The 21,321-nt window shown below is 41.1% G+C and overlaps 1 protein-coding gene across 1 annotated transcript in view; it reads right to left on the reverse strand.

Moving 5' to 3' along the window:
- The window catches only part of SGK1 (serum/glucocorticoid regulated kinase 1), a 125,669-nt gene that overhangs the window by 76,357 nt on the left and 27,991 nt on the right, over positions 1–21,321 (reverse strand). The window contains exon 2 of the mRNA XM_084623220.1: positions 15,103–15,318. Within this exon, the coding sequence (XP_084479346.1) occupies positions 15,103–15,318 (216 nt within the window). The remainder of the gene's footprint in view (positions 1–15,102; positions 15,319–21,321) is intronic.

A 21,321-nucleotide genomic window follows, 5' to 3' on the forward strand; every position in this document is an offset into this window, starting at 1 on the left:
TAGAGCATTTTCTGTGGGGACACACACACCTGAATATATAAAACCGACTTCTAAAAAACCGACTACTATAAATTTCGACCTAATTTCATTGTGTAGACATACCCTTATTTCCAAGTGTCTCTTAAATCCTAAGAGTGTATTATAGTAACTTGTTAGATCACTTAAACATACTGTGCTGACTATCCAGAGGAATGGAATGTTTGACAAAATGGAATAAATATAATTGGATACAGAACAAGTGCATTGTAGGAGGCACCAAAGACTTCTGGAGTCTGGGAATTGTGTTACATTACCTAAAATGAGCAGCATGCATCATATTAGTTAATACTCTAATAGGATTTACAGAATACATTACATTGCCCATGATGCCTTAACCAATTATGACCTGTCTCGCAAAGGACAAAACTCTAAATGAAAGGTTACCAGGAAGTTCTAAGTCTCAGTAGATAAGCAACTACAGTAGATTATAAAGTGCAAAGGAATTCAATAACTATCACAACATAGTCCAAGAAGTGGAATGGATATTACAATGAGGACAAAGTTATTTATTATATTAACTATACCTATCACAATGTTGGGAATGCCACATAATCAGCTTCTGGGGTCTGACAATCTGGTAATTACAGAGAATCTGGTGAACGATATAAAACACACACAAAATCTCTTTGAGTTGTAGGTTTACTTCTTGATTGAGAAATGACAAGTTGACACTTGAAGGATTTATACTAATTGATCAAAAAATGTTAGTGTAAGAGGCCATCTATATGGGCATCTGAACAATGTCTGACATGTTGGCCCCTGACTGTTACAAAATGGTTTAGCAAAAAGAATGAGGAGTACTTGTGGCACCTTAGAGACTAACGTGAGCATAAGCATAAGCTTTCGTGGGCTAAAACCCACTTCATTGGATGTATACAGTGGAAAATACAGTAGGAAGATAGATATATACACAGAGAACATGAAAAAAAAAGGGTGTTGCCATACCCTCTATAATGAGAGTGATCAGTTAAGGTGAGCTATTATCGACAGGAGGAAAAAACAAAACAAAAACCTTTTGTAGTGATCATCAGGATGGCCCATTTCCAACAGTTGACAAGAAGGTGTGAGTAACCGTGGGGAAAAAATTAGCATAGGGAAATAGTTTTACTTAGTGTAATGACCCATCCACTCCCAGTCTTTATTCAAGCCTAATTTAATGGTGTCCAGTTTGCAAATTAATTCCAATTCAGCAGTTTCTCGTTGGAGTCTGTTTTTGAAGTTTTTTTGTTGTAGTATTGCCACTTTTAGGTCTGTGATCGAGTGACCAGAGAGATTGAAGTGTTCTCCGACTGGTTTTTGAATGTTATAATTCTTGACATCTGATTTGTGTCCATTTATTCTTTTACATAGAGACTGTCCGGTTTGACCAATGTACATGGCAGAGGGGCACTGCTGGCGCATGATATCATACATCACATTGGCAGATGCGCAGGTGAACAAGCCTCTGATAGTGTGGCTGATGTGATTAGGCCCTATGATGGTGTCCCCTGAATAGATATGTGGGCACAGTTGGCAACGGGCTTTGTTGCAAGGATAGGTTCCTGGGTTTGTGTTTTTGTTGTGTGGTGTGTGGTTGCTGGTGAGTATTTGCTTCAGGTTGGGGGATTCTCTGTAAGCAAGGACTGGTCTATCTCCCAAAATCTATGAGAGTGAGGGATCATCCTTCAGGATAGATTGTAGATCCTTGATGATGCCCTGGAGAGGTTTTAGTTGGGGGCTGAAGGTAACGGCTAGTGGTGTTCTGTTACTTTCTTTGCTGGGCCTGTCCTGTAGTAGGTGACTTCTGGGTACTCTTCCAGCTCTGTCAATCTGTTTCTTCACTTCAGCAGGTGAGCACTGTAGTTGTAAGAATGCTTGATAGAGATCTTGTAGGTGTTTGTCTCTGTCTGAGGGGTTGGAGGAAATATAGTTGTATCTTAGAGCTTGTCTGTAGACAATGGATCATGTGGTGTGGTCTGGATGAAAGCTAGAGGCATGTAAGTAAGTATAGCAGTCAGTAGGTTTCTGGTATAGGGTGGTGTTTATGACAGGTTTCAGAGTAGCAGCCATGTTAGTCTGTATTCGCAAAAAGAAAAGGAGTACTTGTGGCACCTTAGAGACTAACAAATTTATTTGAGCATAAGCTTTCGTGAGCTACAGCTCACTTCATGTGTACTCTACTCGCACTGTAGTGTCCAGGAAGTGGATCTCTTGTGTGGACCAGTCCAGGCTGAGTTTGATGGTGGGATGGATATTGTTGAAATCATGGTGGAATTCCTCAAGGGCTTCTTTTCCATTGGTCCAGATGATGAAGATGTCATCAATGTAGTGCAAGTGGAGTAGGGGCGTTAGGGGACGAGAGCCGAAGAAGCATTGTTCTAAGTCAGCCATAAAAATGTTGGCATACTGTGGGGCCATGTGGGAACCCATAGCAGTGCCGCTGACTTGAAGGTATACATTGTCCCCAAATGTGAAATAGTTCTGGGTGAGGACAAAGCCACAAAGTTCAGCCAAAAGGTTTGCTGTGACATTATCGGGGACACTGTTCCTGACGGCTTGTAGTACATCTTCTGGAGCTGTGGATGGCATTGTGTTCTGCACGGCTGAGGTTATGGGGCAAGTGATGCTGCTTTTCCACAATTTCAACCCGTGCACGCAGAACACAATGCCATCCACAGCCTCAGAAACAACTCTGACATCATAATCAAAAAGGCTGACAAAGAAGGTGCTGTTGTCATCATGAATAGGTCGGAATATGAACGAGAGGCTGCTAGGCAGCTCTCCAACACCACTTTCTACAAGCCATTACCCTCTGATCCCACTGAGAGTTACCAAAAGAAATCACAGCATTTGCTCGAGAAAATCCCTGAAAAAGCACAAGAACAAATCCGCACAGACACACCCCTGGAACCCCAACCTGTGGTATTCTATCTGCTACCCAAGATCCATAAACCTGGAAATCCTGGACACCCCATCATCTTAGGCATTGGCACCCTAACAGCAGGACTGTCTGGCTACGTAGACTCCCTTCTCAGGCCCTACGCTACCAACACTCCTAGCTATCTTCGAGACACCACTGACTTCCTGAGGAAACTACAATCCATTGGTGATCTTCCAGAAAACACCATGCTGGCCACTGTGGATGTAGAAGCCCTCTACACCAACATTCCACACAAAGATGGACTACAAGATGTCAGGAACAGTATCCCCGATAATGTCACGGCAAACCTGGTGGCTGAACTTTGTGACTTTGTCCTCACCATAACTTTGTCCTCACCCGGTCCACACAAGAGATCCACTTCCTGGACACTACAGTGCTAATAAGTGATGGTCACATAAACACCACACTATACTGGAAACCTACTGACCGCTATACTTACTTACATGCCTCTGGCTTTCATCCAGACCACACCACACGATCCATTGTCTACAGACAAGCTCTAAGATACAACCATATTTCCTCCAACCCCTCTGACAGAGACAAATACCTACAAGATCTCTATCAAGCGTTCCTATAACTACAGTACCCACCTGCTGAAGTGAAGAAACAGATTGACAGAGCCGGAAGAGTACCCAGAAGTCACCTACTACAGGACAGGCCCAGCAAAGAAAGTAGCAGAACACCACTAGCCGTCACCTTCAGCCCCCAACTAAAACCTCTCCAGGGCATCATCAAGGATCTACAATCTATCCTGAAGGACAATCCGTGATTCTCACAGTTCTTGGGAGAGAGACCAGTCCTTGCTTACAGAGAGTCCCCCAACCTGAAGCAAATACTCACCAGCAACCACACACCACACAACAAAAACACAAACCCAGGAACCTATCCTTGCAACAAAGCCCGTTGCCAACTGTGTCTATTCAGGGGACACCATCATAGGGCCTAATCACATCAGCCACATTATCAGAGGCTTGTTCACCTGCACATCTACCAATGTGATATATGCCATCATGTACCAGCAATGCCCCTCTGCCATGTACATTGGCCAAACCGGACAGTCTCTACACAAAAGAATAAATGGACACAAATCAGATGTCAAGAATTATAACATTCAAAAACCAGTCGGAGAACACTTCAATCTCCCTGGTCACTCGATTACGGACCTAAGAGTGGCAATACTACAACAAAAAAACTTCAGAAACAGACTCCAACGAGAAACTGCTGAATTAGAATTAATTTGCAAACTGGACACCATTAAATTAGGCTTGAATAAAGACTGGGAGTGGATGGGTCAATACACTAAGTAAAACTATTTCTCCATGCTTATTTTCTCCTTACTCACACCTTCTTGTCAACTGTTAGAAACGGGCTATCCTGATTATCACTACAAAAGGTTTTTGGGTTTTTTTTTCTCCTGCTGATAATAGCTCATCTTAACTGATCACTCTCATTATAGAGGGTATGGCAACACCCATTTTTTCATGTTCTCTGTGTGTGTATATATATCTTCCTAATGTATTTTCCACTGCATACATCCAATGAAGTGGGTTTTAGCCCACGAAAGCTTATGCTCAAATAAATGTGTTAGTCTCTAAGGTGCCACAAGTACTCCTCATTGTTTTTGCAGATACAGAGTAACACAGCTACCACTCTGAAACCTGTAAACATGGTTTAGCTTTCTCTTTGTAGAGGAGACTGAAATGTATAACCAATACTAAAGTGTGTTACAGACCTGATATTTAATTGCCTGTTTAAGGTTCTTACACATGCATGAACGAGAGCGGTTTTTTATGTTGTACCACTGTCATTCCTTTATAGGAAGGAGTATTAATTATCTGGCTGTTTATTTTTAACGAAGTATCACATGACATAACATGGGTGAGGTAATATCTTTTATTGGACCAACTTCTGCTGGCAAGAGAGACCACCTTTCGAGCATCACAGAGCTTTTCTTCGGGTCAGACAGAGCTGAAGCCAGACCTGAAGAAGAGCTCTGTGTGGCTCAAAAGCGTGTCTCTCTCACCAACGGAAGATGATCCAGTAAAAAATATTACCTCAACCATCTTGTCTCTCTAATGTCTCGCGACCAACACAGCTACACCTACACTGCATACATAACACAACAGACTCATTCATCTACAAAGAACTAACCAAAAAAAAAAAAAAAAAAAAGCAGCACTACTCCAGGCAGCAATGGAGAGACAGGCAAAAAAATGATTAGGCATAAACTCCAATGCAGGAGGAGAAAAGTCCCAGTGGTCTTCATCCAACTGAATGCTTCAGGGAATAAGGCCAATGCATGTAGGAAGCTGGAAGAAATTTTTTCTCCCCGTGTACAGAATTAAACAAAGTGCTTTATGGTTTTAATTTTTTCTTCACCCTGCTCATAAGCATCAGGTACTGAACATTGTCAGAGGCAGAACACGGAGTAGGTCATTGGTCTGGTCTGTTATAGCAAATCATGTGCTTCTGTAGGGAAGGAGGCAGAACCACAAGGATCATGTTTAGATCAAGATCCAAAGACTGCTGCAGTTTGGGGGAGACCATATTGACCTTACAGAAATCACAACAAACCCACAAACTCTGGATCAGAACGTGCCAAAGTTCATGGCTATTCAGATCCGGGGGCTTTCTTTAATCTCATCCCTAGTTCCTATGACCCAGTCCTGGTTTGCCTCTGACCAATCAAAGACACATATCAAAGACCTATCACAAGATGTAATAACAAAAAAAATAAACTAACATGAAATTAGTGAAATTTAAATAACTCAGTCTAAGAACAAAGGTTAATGAATCCTGGAGTTCTGTATAGACCAAACCTGCCCCAGGCCCCTGACTCAATCTCTGAAGTTAAAGTACTTTGCATATGAATTTAAACACCTGCTCAGCATATTGAATACAATTCATTCAGGCATTTAGGCATCTCCCATTCGCAAACAGTCTATCTTACAGCCATTAAAGTGCCATTTTTACAGTCAGGTGGAATTGAGATTCAAATACTTTGGTTTAAATTTGAATATGCACATGGTAGTATTATCATGTAATTAATGTACACAGCGAATTGCTTTTAAAATATGATTTTCAATAGGACATCTCTGCAAAATGGCCATCTCATAGAATACCTAAAGGAAAACCGTGCCCATTTTTCTTAATCTAACAGCCTGATAGATCATGCATGGGCCTAGAAGCACTTATCACCACACCTAAACTGTGTAGGTCACATGCATACATATATTCCACTTGGCATTTCTGAACCTACTCTTGGTGGCACTCGAGGAGAAGGATGTAGTGTCAAAGCTAGTTATCACGGCTCAAGAAACAGGGCCAATGTTTTCAAAGTTGGATATTCAGGCTCCTAAATCAGCTGCCTGATTTTTAGAGGAACTGAGCATCTGTAGCGCCTGGTAAAGTCAACGAGGTGCTCAGCATCTTTGAAAATCCGCAAGGACCCTTATTTAGGATCCTGAATATGGATTTAGGAGTCTGACTTTAGGGACCTAACTTTACATATTTGAGCTTGAGTTTTAAACACCTGTGCGTGCTGAAACCATCTGTTCGTATCCAGGTGAAGTCATGACTTTTGGCTCAGCCCCTCATCCCTCCAAGTTGGACAAACTGAGTTTGACACAATTAATAGTATGGTACTCTTTCAGCTAAGGACTTAAAAACTAGGGTCCTTGTCTGTACTTCATGACCATTAAAAAATCCCAAGGCATGTTTCAGAACACCAGAAATTTGACCTAGTACTCCTGGTCAAAGTTTGCCCTCCCCATTGTGCTGTGTGCCCGCTGGTTGCTACTATGCCAGCTGGTGCTGTATGAACATCATTTGTGAAGTAATTTGCTATTTTACAGATAAAAAGGTGATCTACAAATATCCAATATTATTATCTTGCTAAAAAAGTGACATCATTTTTGATACAGGCAGTGTGGAAGCCCTATGTAAGTTACTGTAAATGGGTTTTCAGCTTCCTGTAATACACTAAGGAGAACATGCTAGTGCCTGGCAAATAGTTTGTTTAAAATATTAAACATTTGAATTATTTTTATGAGTGTTAAACTAGCATTCAAGTGGAGGAAAACTTGCCTCTTGAAATTGGGCTAATGTAGTTCATTTACTAAATTTATATCACTTATAAAGGTTCCAGCTTGATTTACAAATGCTTGGTGCTTCATCATTATTTATAAAGCAGGCGACTGGCATAGCACATCACAGATTTGAGTCCTGGAACTGAATGATAAGCTCTCTTTAGTGCAGACATTTGCTTTGTCATTTAGAACTGAATGCCCCCCTCCACAGCCAATTGTTTGCTATTCAGTTTATGCTGAATACTGACATTATACATAATTTTAGACTGTGCATTTGCAAATTGTTCTTTGCTATTTCCATTTCAAAACTCTTTTGTGCTAAACATGTCTGACACGTCTAAATAAATATTATCCATAATAACCCTATATCAATCCATTATAAATCCATGAAAGTACATACTGTATTTAGATTTAATCCTTGAAACAAAGCCTTATCCCAGCTCACTTGCATGTTGCTTTCACAGCTGACTTTCACAGCTGCTGAGATTTCAGCAAATTGCTTTTGCTCTTTCTAAAGCTATAGGATCTTCAATAAAACCACATTTTAATCAATGTTGTTCCTGTGTGCTCACACACATGCACATTCACAGGTACATAACACGTATGAGCAGGCATAGATACACGTGCACCCAGACACGTGCATCGGGGCATAGAGATGCACTCAGATGTACTTAGTCACAAATTCCATCAAAAACCTATTAGCAAGAACATTTATATCAATAGCTAAAAAGCTTTAGTCCAGTCAACTAGAAACCAACTATTTAGGAAATAGCTGTGAGCTATGTCTGGAAAACTGAGTTTTCCATTTGCAGACTTAAGCCATGGCTTGCACTTATGATAACCCAGATAATGTAAATTCTTTGCAGCCAGGTTTATTGAATAAAAAGAAAAAAATAAAGTACTCTTATTGAACAGTCTAATTGCTTGTCCAAAAGCATATTGAATACTTTACTCTTCTAAGTCTACTTTTAGATTTTATGCAACACTGTAATATATTTCTGGAGCACATTATTATATCTGATTTTACTTGTTGATGATAAAAGGTAAAATAAAGGCCACAGAATATGAGGAACATAAGGATTACCATGCTCAGATGTGCAATACCAGACCAAATTGTCCAGTATCCTCTCTCCAGCATCGACTGGTTACATCAGAGGAAAATGTGAAACCATCATAATGGCGAATTATTAAATTACATATTTATGGGAAGATTTTTTGCCCCTAACCTCAGGCAGCTCGGCATAGATCCTCAAAGGTATTGAGAATCTGGGCCTTAGTGGTTAGATTATGTCTTGAATTATGAGTGTTGATATCCCTTAGACATTTTCTGGCTAGTGTAACTGTTGATTATCATCTTTTTAGCCACATAAAAATGTCTAATTTTTCCCCCCATCCTACTAAATTCCTGGAGTCAATAATATTTGTGGGTCTGAGTTCTACAAGTTAATTATATGTTGTATAAAAAACATTTCCTGTATTGGTATTAAATTTGTTCCTTTTAACTTTATTGGCTGTTCCCTTGTTCACGTATTATGAAAAGGGGCAATGGAAATGCCCAATTGATCATCTAGATATATTTCACTCTTATGGGTCAGAGCTCTCTTTTCCAAACTAAGTAGTCCCAATATTTTCAATTTCCCCTCCTATAGTAGCCCTATGTCTGGTCTACACTACAAAATTAGGTCCACATAAGCAACCTTGTGTTGACTTAGTTGTGCATGTGTCCATATTTAAATTTGTCTCCCACCAATGAAAGCGCCCTGTTTTGGCGATGCAGTAACACCACCTTCCCAAGTGGTGTTGAGCCATGGTCAATGTATTGATGCAGCATGAGTGTAGACACTGCATTATCTATATGAACCCTAACAGTCCTCCGGCAGCTGTCCCACTATACCCAACACTAACCGCTCTGGTGACAATTGTGAACTCCACTGCCCAGGGCTAACAGAGACCAGTGAAGAACAGTTTGTTTATGTGCCCAGGGATGTCCCTTGAATCTTCCTGAGAAATCTCAATAAACTTTCAAGGAAGTGCTATGCAATCCTCTCCTGAAGGTTTCTAGGGATGGCAGCCCTAATTTCTTCTTCTGTGGCAGGACACTTTCCCATGCCAGTCAGTAATACATTGCAGTAAACAGGGTAGCAGCATATGGGTGACTTCAGGACAGCAGTAGTAGATGAGCTCTTGGTGCCTTTGTCACCCTCAGGTGTGAAAAATCAGCTAAAATCACCACCGCCTGTGGAAAATGGTGGCAATATTCAGTGCCATTGCTCTATACCCATAGTTTCATGCAACCAAGCCATTCCTTCCTCATTTCCCTCACTCCTGGTGGGCCATGCTCACCATGGTGGGTGCTGTGAGTTGCTCCGTGCACAAGCACTCGGAAGCAGAAGTGTCAATAAGCACATCTTGTTTAAAACCTTAACGGAGCAGGAGAAAGTTCTTCTGAATTTTAACTTTCACTTTCCATTGTGACTATACTGACATTGGTACCTCTGTGGGTTTTATCTACAACTGCTGTTGTTGTGGTCTTGAGGGATTCCCCTGCCACACCTGCGAAAAGCGTTGGCCAGATAAGGGGGAGAAAGAAGAGGACTCGGGATGATGTGTTCAGTGAGATCCTGAAAGCAAGTGCTGCATTGGACTGTGAACAGAGGACCTGGAGGGTGAATATTTCAGACTGTATGGAGAAGGAAAGACCAGACAGGAGAAAGGCCCAGGAGTCCAAGCAGAAAAAGGAGAGGGAGATGTACGAAGTCATGATGGGGCAAGCAAACACAGATGCTGCAGACTCTGGTGGACCTTCAGGTTAAACAATCAACCCCGGGCCTCCATTGCAGTCCACAGAGAACTCAATTACAGCACTGCCCCACACCCGCCCCTCAACATTCCATATGGCATCAGGAGGACACCTCCCTTCCGCTACCACTCCACCCTGGGTGACAGTAAGGACAACCTCCACCCAGAAGGCGGCAACTTTTACTCCTTTGCATCACAGATGTTATACAGGACACAGCAACAAGCTACAACAATTTTTTCACTGAGATCCAATCTTGTGAGTAAATAACACCAGCATACCTTCAATCTATCAAAAGCACATTCAACTGTCATTCTGCACCTGCTGAGCTGGTAGCTGAATCTTTCCTTGATGTCTCAGGGTAGTTGATATATGACTTCCTGAGCCAGGCGAGCAATGGCTAAGCTGGGTTCCCCAGGATCATTACTGGCATTTCAACATTGCCATTGTTAAGCCACCACTAGGGAAAGAAAGTCCCTGCTTGTAGCTTTCTGAACAGTTCAGTGTTCTTAAAGATGTGAGCATCATGCACCTTCCCTGACTAGCCATTACAGTGATGTTGGTGAAGCATCCCCAGAGATCCAACAATGCTTGCAGAACCATAGAAAAAGTAGCTCAAAGATGTACTCAGTGGCAAGGTGGTCAGGTGGCAAAATAGGGATATGAGTGCCTAAAGTCCAACTGCAGTTTGGGAACCCCATTGCAGGACATCCACTATGTCTATGCATTGCCAAGATTCAGAGTTCTCCGTATCAGAAGATGATTAATAGCCCTGCACACTTGCATGACAACAGCCCCCACAGTGGATTTTTCAACTAGAATGTTCTGGCATAAATTACGTGTGCCTGTCATTACCCATGGTTTGACTAATGTTTACCTGAGCTGACCCAAGAGTGGTGCATCCTCACTTGGGAGATTTAAAACACACCCGGATTTTGCCACATTACTCGTAGCCATGTACCAGAATGTTAAACTGGTTTTAAAACTTGTTTGGTCAGCTCTTTCAAAAGTGGCTTATTTACAGTAACAGTTATTATATAATGCTGCAGACTCATTCTGAAAGCAAAATTATTAGTAAGCTGCACTTGATTACATGATAAGCTTTACATTGATTAAAGTACGTAAAAGCATATGGAAAACTCAGTTCTGTTAGAATGGATAAATGTGCCTACACAACCATTCTGGTTCGGTAACAAGAAAAACATGCACCTGTTAAAGTCTTATGTAATTTAGCTTGTTTGTCCCATGATAGTTCCTTGAGAATGATCTAGTCCACTCTGGAGTGTTCTCAAAGGATGACAAACCATTCTTGTGTTATTCAAATTATGGAGGCAATTTAGTGGTGTTAACAACAGTAGTCACATATGAGGTTCAAATGGCATGTGCCTTAGTAGAAAACCCAGGGGAATATTTAATCACTGAAATCTCAGTATTTTAAACATCCTAAGTCTCGATACTATCTCATATATGTTACTTAGCCTATAAATTATGTGGAGATAGGAACCTTATTTTCATACCTGTCTGTAAAACACCCATCACGCAGTTGGCACTATACAAACAATACACAATATTGGTCTTTTTTTTAATCTATTTTTGTGTTTCGAATGGAAACAAAATACAGAACTATGTTCTGTAGTGCCATGTTGTTTACTCAGGTGTGCTTTTTAATAGCGACTTCTTGAACCTGATCAGAGTAGTTAGAGATACGGTAAAGGTATTGTCTTGAATAAGCCTTTATGGGTAGTAATTTTTCACAGCTGATCACTTTATTAACAAATTTGCCGTAGAGTAAAAGTACAGGGTGAATGGAATTCTTACTGTGTGTTTTATTGTGAATAGCATAATAACACTACAATCATGGTTGGGGCATCTGCTAATAATACCGGGAGAGAGAGAAAGAAGAGGAAACAAATTAGAAGTTATTTGTAGCTGGCACATGACAAGCATCAATTTATACTGTTTGTAGAGTTAATAGAGACCAAGTTCTGCCCTTACTTAAACAAAGAGTAATACCGTCTAAGTCTATTGGTTTAAAATCAGTGGAGTTATTCCATATTAATGCAGTGGTAAACCTGAACAGAATCTGACCCAGCAGCTTTATTTAAGCCTGAAAAGGAGTAGGTCAGATTCAGACATGGAGCTGCATGCAGCCTTTGTTACTAAAAACTTACAGTGTGCTTTTGCTATAAGAAAAAGAGGCAGTGACCTTAGATTTAATCACATCAGACTCTGTGTGCAGTAAATTAGTTAAAAGACTCTTTAGGATAGCTTTATCCAAGGATTCTCTTACTGAACTACATGGTTTCCAAAGCAACATGTAAAATGTCCTTTTGCTGCTGACTAAGCACCTTTTAGTGGTCTAGAGAGACAGAGAGGGCTGAGGAAATCTTCATTCAGCCAAATCTGTCCCATATGCATGTGCAAACCTAATGAAAATCAGTTGTGAGGCCCTTTCATGTAACTGCACAGGAATGCATATGATTCAATGCAGACATAATGATTTGCAGAATCCTGTCTTCATGCTTTAATTTTTTAAAGTTTCAGCCTCACGAAATTCATTTTCAGCTAATGAAGGCAAATGAAGGAATATTTAATTTTTCAGCTTGTACATGTTTCATTGTAACAGCCTTTGCTGGCCTTCTGTGGTATAGTATGCTTCATTATAGCTGTTATTTTAATTTTTCTCTCTCCCCTTGTCTGCATAAAGATGCAGTGCATCTGTGACGAAGAATGTTTCTGCTTGGTTTCAGAGTAACAGCCGTGTTAGTCTGTATTCACCGAAAGAAAAGGAGTACTTGTGGCACCTTAGAGACTAACCAATTTATTAGAGCATAAGCTTTCGTGAGCTACAGCTCACTTCATCAGATGCATATCGTGGAAACTGCAGCAGACTTTATATATACACAGATGTATATATGCTATAGATGCTCAAATACATATATACAGATGTGTATATATAAAGTCTGCTGCAGTTTCCACGATATGCATCTGATGAAGTGAGCTGTAGCTCACGAAAGCTTATGCTCTAATAAATTGGTTAGTCTCTAAGGTGCCACAAGTACTCCTTTTCTTTTAATGTTTCTGCTGTGAGCTTTTGTGATGGTGCCTGGGTATATGCTAATCAGGGACATCCTTGTCACATTTGCTCAGCTTCCTAGTTGGAACTATGCTTATTTGTTTAGCTGTGGTCTCTGCTTTCAGATTCCTGCGGGTTCTGGGTAGTTTTTGAGTTCTGTCTGTGCAAACATTTTCATCAAAAACAATTGCTTCTGAATATGACTTTGTTTCCTGGTGTCTGGATTTTCCACAAACAAATGACTTGGAACTGAAGGAGGGTCTAAATTATAGAAACTAATTTTTAATGTACTTTTCTTCACTAGAAAATAATGTTTTAAAGAAGGGTTGCATCTTTGACTGCCTAAGGTCATCTCACTAAATCTCAGACCTACTTATTTCCTTCCCTCCTAAGCAACTAAGTACATATCTTGATAACAATCTGCACAAAATTCTACTGTCTATTACACTGGCCCAACCTCATTGCACTGACATAATTGAGAGAAAATTTGGCCCTACATGACTACTCATTTTATCCTTATAAGAGTACATTGTATCATACACCACATGCATTTTGACAGATAAAGTCAATTGGCAGATTGTACAGGTGTGGAAAAATTCAGCCCTTCTTTGATAAAGCAGCAATTTCACACAATGAGCCAAATTCTGTGCTGATTTAGACTCAGTCAGTGCAATGTTACAGTAGTCAGTGAAGTTGCATGGAGTGTAAACTACTGCACAATTTGGCACAGTGAATCAGTACATCAAATTATGGAAAAACATCCTAAGCAAAATTCTTATTACTTATTGAATCCTGACAGCGTGTTTAGCGCAATACAGTCTATAGAGAAAATCACAGTCCCTGCTCCCGGCTGCTCAGGAGAGAAAGGATGGTCTCAAAATTAAGTCATCAGAGTGAGAATGAGGAAACCAATATTCCACTGTTCTGTTCCTACCGCCACCAGTCTTTCCATATGAACTTAGGCAGGTTGCTTTATCTCTCCTTGCCTCATTTGCTGTAAAATAGGGAAATAGTACTTACCTAGCTTCTATGGACATTGTGAGACTAAATCAATTCACTTTGAGTTCCTCAGATGGAAGATGCTATACAAGTTTAAAGAATTATTACAATCCATGTTAGACTATATCACACAAATGTGAAATACAGCGAATTGACAGAATGTAACCTGTTGCAGCACAGATACAGGATAAAAAATTTCTCAAGTTCTCTGGGTTCTGTTCCCAGCTCGTCCAAAGATGCCCTGGATGATCTTGGTCAAGTCACTTAACCTTGCTGTTCCCTCTGTAAACAGGGATAATTATACTTATTTATACCGATATCTATGGATGAAAAGTCCATATAAATATTATTTGCCTTTATTAAATAACCAGGAGAGTTATGCAATGTATGAGATCATTTCCAACAAGCACCCCCATCTTAATAATAATAAATAAACAAACACATTTCTGGAATTCTCTCTGGTCATTTCTTGTTATTATTATTCTTCAGTGTTACATTATGGGGATATTTTTAAAAATAGCCATTACAACATATAAGATCTTTAAGCACAAAAAGGAAAAGCTACTGTCTAAAATGTGTCCCTATGAATCACCACTAAATCCTGACCTTGTAAGTTTGGATAGTCAGGAATTTGATTAAATCCCTCCACAAAATTCCTGCGTTTCAGGTGCTCAAATACACTTGTTCTCCTTAGATTTTCCTTAACATTTTCACAATGATAAATTATTATTTATGATTATTACTGCAATGTCTCAGAGCATGAGGACCCCAAAAGATAGTCCCTGACCCAAAGAACTTGCAATCTATGACATCATTCCCAGTAGTTTACTCCTTTCAGTAACGAAAAAATACAGAGCCTGAGTCAAAATCCATTGAAATCTGAATGGGAATCTTTCCATTGACATCAGTGGTCTTTGGATCAAGCTCATAGTGACTCCTGAGTTTTGCACACACCAAATAATAATATCAGTTTGGGTTTGGTATATCAGTCCCACACCATCTACAATTGTAAGCACAATAATTGTAAGTACTCCAAATGTATTCTAAACTGGAAATTAAGATAAAAGGCTAAGATGCCACAAACCCTTCTTCCATAAATACTCTCTTGGCTTTCCCCATCAGAAATCCATCCTGCATATGCTGGATCATTATTTAGTCCTTAGTGAAGAAGTGGATAGCTTACTTTGCAACTTCTGTGGCTTTCCCAGGAACACGACTCTGCCTCCTGAGGAACAATTCCTTGTTGAAAAGAGTGGTCACCCAAGCATGTCTGGCATAGTGAAGACTCAAGTTCTGGCTCCCCTTGAGGTATGTGCATCACAGTGGACCCTGTGTATTTGAGGTTGGTATTCTGGTGCTTTTCCATGCTGACCATTGGGCTCTTAATCCATCTCCGTACCTGCAAACACAAAAGAATTTATGAGCTCCCTTCAACTTCTTTAACCTTGTAATTTCTCAGGGGTATCCTGATGTGGCTATATAGTTATCAGCCATGGACAAGAATCTGATACCATGTAGGATGTCTGGATTTTCTCTCTCTCTCTCTCTCTCTCTCCTTCTATTATCTTGACTGATTCTTCTCTTTCCTCTCCTTATGACTCTCCATTACATTTGGGAGTCACTCTTTGTGCTGGCCTTTTAAACTCTGTCCCTGCCTCCCTCTGAACCATCCTCTCCTGCCTTCCTCCTTTTGTCTTTAGCTCACTGTGTAGCACTTTGCAATACTGTGCATTGAGGACCCCATATAAAAGTAAATGATATTGTATTCTCAAGGTTTGATGTTTCTCATGTACACGCTATATTTACTCTACTTTGTTTCTGTTATTGCCTCCCACTTGACGTGTGAATTATATTTGCAGTGTGTAATGGAATTCTTAACATGGATTGATAAATTAGTTCTCCTTGTTGCAGAAATCAGGGATTTTTCTGGACTCCTTCCTAAATCGTTTTATATAACAAAACAAAAAAGAGAGTCAGCCACATGATCCATGTTCCTTTTGTTGCTTGATCATCTTAAAATACAATTAAGAGAAATGTAAAAACCCCACTGTTCCCTTTTTATTCTGCTTTTGAAAGCTTGAAGGAAATTAACATAGGAAGGTGGAAGTTTATACCAGAATTATTTGATCAATAAGAGGTTGAAAAGCTGAGACTGTCAGAGCTGACTAGGAGATTAAACTACCTAGCTTCCATTGAAATTAATGGGAACTTTGTGACTGAATCCTTATTTGGCTTGGAAAATCTCGACCCAGATGTCTGCAAAGGGATGGCTCAAGAGCTGTAGCATGAGACTGTGCTGACTCACAACCCATTAATTGTAATCAGGTTCCATAGGCTGGAGGCCAGAATGGAACTTGGCCTCAACATAGAGATGGTTTGTAAGTAGAAGACCAGTCAAGTGCTGTAAATTAGAAAATAACACTTACATTAGTCAGGACCACCAGGCCTGTTGCTGTATTAGCAGTGAGAGTCTAAATCTCAGCAACTGGTGAATGGGTCACTTACAATAAACAAACATTATGAAACGCAGCTAGCCAGAACATCCTCTGGTAACTGGTAGGTGAGCAGTGAGCCCACAATTGCTCATGCTGTGCTAGTCTTCAGAAAATCATATGAACAACTCTCTTTCCTCTCTATGGAAACCAAACAAATAAGATGTCATTCTTGGGGCACATGTGACACTTGTCATTGTGCTATTTACATTTGTTTCAGAGACACTAATATACGCAGAATGTTGTAATCTATACTTCCGATACTTTGGTATTTCATTCAGACCTCAGTTACCCTCTTGTCCTTTACAATCCCTTGAATTTTGGTATATGGCACACACAGTGTCTGCATGCCTTGGCAAAAAGGTATTAAAGTTTAAAAAAAGAGGTTAGAGTTGTGTGGAATCATTTTTCCATGATATTAAAGCCAAATGTGGTTTTGATTCAACTTTTTCTGTTTTTACAATTCTTAAATTCCTTAATAGGTTGAAAGACTGTTCTTCACCATTCTCCTTATTCATAGCTTTTCAGCTTCATGTTGCTCAGCTGGGGTTGTTGGTTTTTTGTTTCTTTTAAGAAATATATTTTGAAATTAATCTTTTGACGCTGGCAGATTTTCAACACATTTATTTTGCCAAACATAGTTGAATCTATGATTGTTACGCAAATCACTAAATATATTACTCTCCAAGTAAATTCATGGTTGTCTTGACCTAATTCCAGAACTTGACAAGAACAATTTTTTTCCAGGACAAAAAGTCATGCTTTATTTTCCAACTTAGTTTTATTATGGGAGGCAAGTATAATGTATTGAATTTCCTCTTGATGTGGTATATGTCACTTTATTTGACCTTTTCTTTTACTCTTCCAATCCTGCTTGGTGGTCAGTTAAATGTTTCTAGTGACACTCACCTGCAGTAGTTCTGTCTTTTTCCATTACACCTTTCAGCCTCTGTGTCATAAGTAGGTATGAACAAATCAGTGTACATGAAAGAAGAACCTTCCTAAAACTTCTCCCCAAACATGAAACAAATCTGAAGCAGAGATGGACCTGCTCCAGATCCAAACTTCAGAATTCAAGGGTTACGTTCCAGTGCTTTGGTTCAGTAAAATATAAAGAAATGGGCCAGCCAAGAAATTCAAATCTAGTTTGTATTTGAACTTTCTGTAGGTTTGACTAGTATTCAATTTTGGGATTTTGGTCCGCATTCAAAATGGGCTGATTCACGATGGCTCAGCAAGCCTGTTTGTTTCTGGGCTTCATTTTGTGCTTCAGAATCTATGCTTTCATTTAAAAAGAAAACTCTCTAGCACATGTGTTTCTAAAAAAAGTGTTCAAAATATGAACATTCCCAATTCCGAGAGCTATTCATGGCAATGAGATGTTCACTCAGTAGCCCAGCCTTGGTAATTTAAATATCAGCTGTCAATGTTGTTACCTATTTCAATGGCTGATTAAAGAGTGTAAGAAAGAAAGGGGACACTTGCATTGTGAAGTGCTGCACAATCTGCTGTTAGTAGCCCCTCATGATGGCCTCCTGAATAGGTGATTCTTGAATTATGGATGGAGCTTGGGAGAGTTTCACTACTCATTTTATTCCAGGCTGACTCCTGGTTTTGGTTCAGACTCATGTCATATACTGAACCTAGTTTTTACTGTTTAAAAAAGTTACATTAGCTTTGTTTTATTAAATATCTAAATAAAATTGTAAGTGCTCTTGGTAGTTACAGCCAGAACTGAAAATGGAAATACAGAAACATGACGACAAAGACTGTGCTTATAGGAATTCTTGCCTGGTTAAGACAACCAGGAAGTAAGGGAAATCTAAGAGAACTTGAGTGCATGAAATGTCCACAGGTTTCAGAGTGGTAGCCGAGTTAGTCTGTATCAGCAGAAAGAACGAGGAGTACTTGTGGCACCTCAGAGCAGGGATGGGCAAACTTTTTGGCCTGAGGGCCACATCGCAGTTGCGAAACAGTATGGAGGGCCGGGTAGGGAAGGTTGTGCCTCCCCGAACAGCCTGGGCCCCGCCCCCTATCCGCTCCCTCCCACTTCCCGCCCCCTGACTGCCCCCCTCAGAATCTGCAACCCATCCAACCCCCTCTGCTCCCCGTCCCGACTGCCCCGACCCCTATCCACACCCCCGCCTCCTGACAGCCCCCTGAGACCCCCGAACCATCCATCCCTCCCCCACTCCATGTCCCCTGAGCACTCCCTTCCAGAACCCCCATCCCTAACTACCCCTCAGACCCCCATCCCCTATCCAACCTCCCCTGCTCCCTGTCCTCCCTGACCCCCCGGGACCTCCGCCCCATCCAACAGCCCCCTGTGACCTCCTGCCCTCCCCCCTTCCCCTTACCATGCTGCTTAGAACAGCAGGACAGGCTTATTTGAAAGCCTGGGAGGTGGGCAAGTGCAAGCTATGCTGCCCACATGGCAGTGCAACTATGGGGAAGGGGAGACAGTGGGGGAGGGACTGGGGACTAGCCTCCCCAGCTGGAAGCTCAGGGGCTGAGCAGGACGCTCCCGCGGGCCAGATCTGGCCCGCAGGCCGTAGTTAGCCCACCCCCGCCTTAGAGACTAACACATTTATTTGAGCATAAGCTTTCGTGGGCTAAAGCCCACTTCATCAGATGCATGCAGTGGAAAATACAGTAGGAAGAATAGATAGATAGATAGATAGATAGATAGATAGATAGATAGAACATGAAAAAAATCGGGGTTGCCATACCAACTCTTAACGAGACCAATCGATTAAGGTGGGATATTATCAGCAGGACAAAAAAAAACTTTTGTAGTGATAATCAGGATGGCCCATTTTCAACAGTTGACAAGAGTAACAGTAGGGGGAAAATTAGCTTGGGGAAATAGTTTTTAGTTAGTGTAATGACTCATCCACACCACTAGCCGTCACCTTCAGCCCCCATGCTAATTTCCCCATGCTAATTTTCCCCCTACTGTTACTCTCACCTTCTTGTCAACTGTTGGAAATGGGCCATCCTGATTATCACTACAAAAGTTTTTTTTTCTCCTGCTGATAATAGCCCACCTTAATAGATTGGTCTCATTAAGAGTCGGTATAGGAACCCCCATTTTTTCAGGTTCTCTGTATATAGATATATCTTCCTATTGTATTTTCCACTGCATGCATCTGACGAAGTGGGCTTTAGCGCAAATAAATTTGTTAGTCTCTAAGGTGTCACAAGTACTCCTCATTTTTTCTGCTGAAATTTCCACAGCATTCACATTTTGGTTTGAATGAATTTGCATTTTTTTTCATCAAAACCAATTCATATAGATTGGCAGACCTTAAGATTGGAAAAGGTCCCAGTTTTCCCAAATTGGATTAGATAAAGTCCAGATGGTTTGCCATTTTGGTTGAACTAAATTAAGCTTTTCCCCACTGCTCAGTTGGAGCCCTATTTAAGTCAACTAATTCAGGGACAAATTTGGCCTAAGGTTCCTGGAAGCTGATCTGAAGATTGAGGCTGTTCTTTTCATGGGATCTCAAAAAGACATAGAATCATAGAATATCAGGGTTGGAAGGGACCCCAGAAGGTCATCTAGTCCAACCCCCTGCTCGAAGCAGGACCAATTCCCAGTTAAATCATCCCAGCCAGGGCTTTGTCAAGCCTGACCTTAAAAACCTCTAAGGAAGGAGATTCTACCACCTCCCTAGGTAACGCATTCCAGTGTTTCACCACCCTCTTAGTGAAAAAGTTTTTCCTAATATCCAATCTAAACCTCCCCCACTGCAACTTGAGACCATTACTCCTCGTTCTGTCATCTGCTACCATTGAGAACAGTCTAGAGCCATCCTCTTTGGAACCCCCTTTCAGGTAGTTGAAAGCAGCTTTCAAATCCCCCCTCATTCTTCTCTTCTGCAGGCTAAACTCCCTCATCCTCTCCCCATAACTCATGTGTTCCAGATCCCTCATCCTCTCCTCATAACTCATGTGTTCCAGTCCCCTAATCATTTTTGTTGCCCTTCGCTGGACTCTCTCCAATTTCTCCACATCCTTCTTGTACTGTGGGGCCCAAAACTGGACACAGTACTCCAGATGAGGCCTCACCAATGTCAAATAGAGGGGAACGATCACGTCCCTCGATCTGCTCGCTATGCCCCTACTTATACATCCCAAAATGCCATTGGACTTCTTGGCAACAAGGGCACACTGCTGACTCATATCCAGCTTCTCGTCCACTGTCACCCCTAGGTCCTTTTCCGCAGAACTGCTGCCTAGCCATTCGGTCCCTAGTCTGTAGCTGTGCATTGGGTTCTTCCGTCCTAAGTGCAGGACCCTGCACTTATCCTTATTGAACCTCATCAGATTTCTTTTGGCCCAATCCTCCAATTTGTCTAGGTCCTTCTGTATCCTATCCCTCCCCTCCAGCGTATCTACCACTGCTCCCAGTTTAGTATCATCCGCAAATTTGCTGAGAGTGCAATCCACACCATCCTCCAGATCATTTATGAAGATATTGAACAAAACCGGCCCCAGGACCGACCCTTGGGGCACTCCACTTGATACCGGCTGCCAACTAGACATGGAGCCATTGATCACTACCCGTTGAGCCCGACAATCTAGCCAGCTTTCTACCCACCTTATAGTGCATTCATCCAGCCCATACTTCCTTAACTTGCTGACAAGAATACTGTGGGAGACCGTGTCAAAAGCTTTGCTAAAGTCTAGAAACAATACATCCACTGCTTTCCCTTCATCCACAGAACCAGTAATCTCATCATAAAAGGCGATTAGATTAGTCAGGCATGACCTTCCCTTGGTGAATCCATGCTGGCTGTTCCTGATCACTTTCCTCTCATGCAAGTGCTTCAGGATTGATTCTTTGAGGACCTGCTCCATGATTTTTCCAGGGACTGAGGTGAGGCTGACTGGCCTGTAGTTCCCAG

The sequence above is a fragment of the Lepidochelys olivacea genome (assembly GCF_965140295.1).
Source record: "Lepidochelys olivacea isolate rLepOli2 genome assembly, chromosome: 3".
Classification (NCBI taxonomy): Eukaryota; Metazoa; Chordata; order Testudines; family Cheloniidae; genus Lepidochelys; species Lepidochelys olivacea.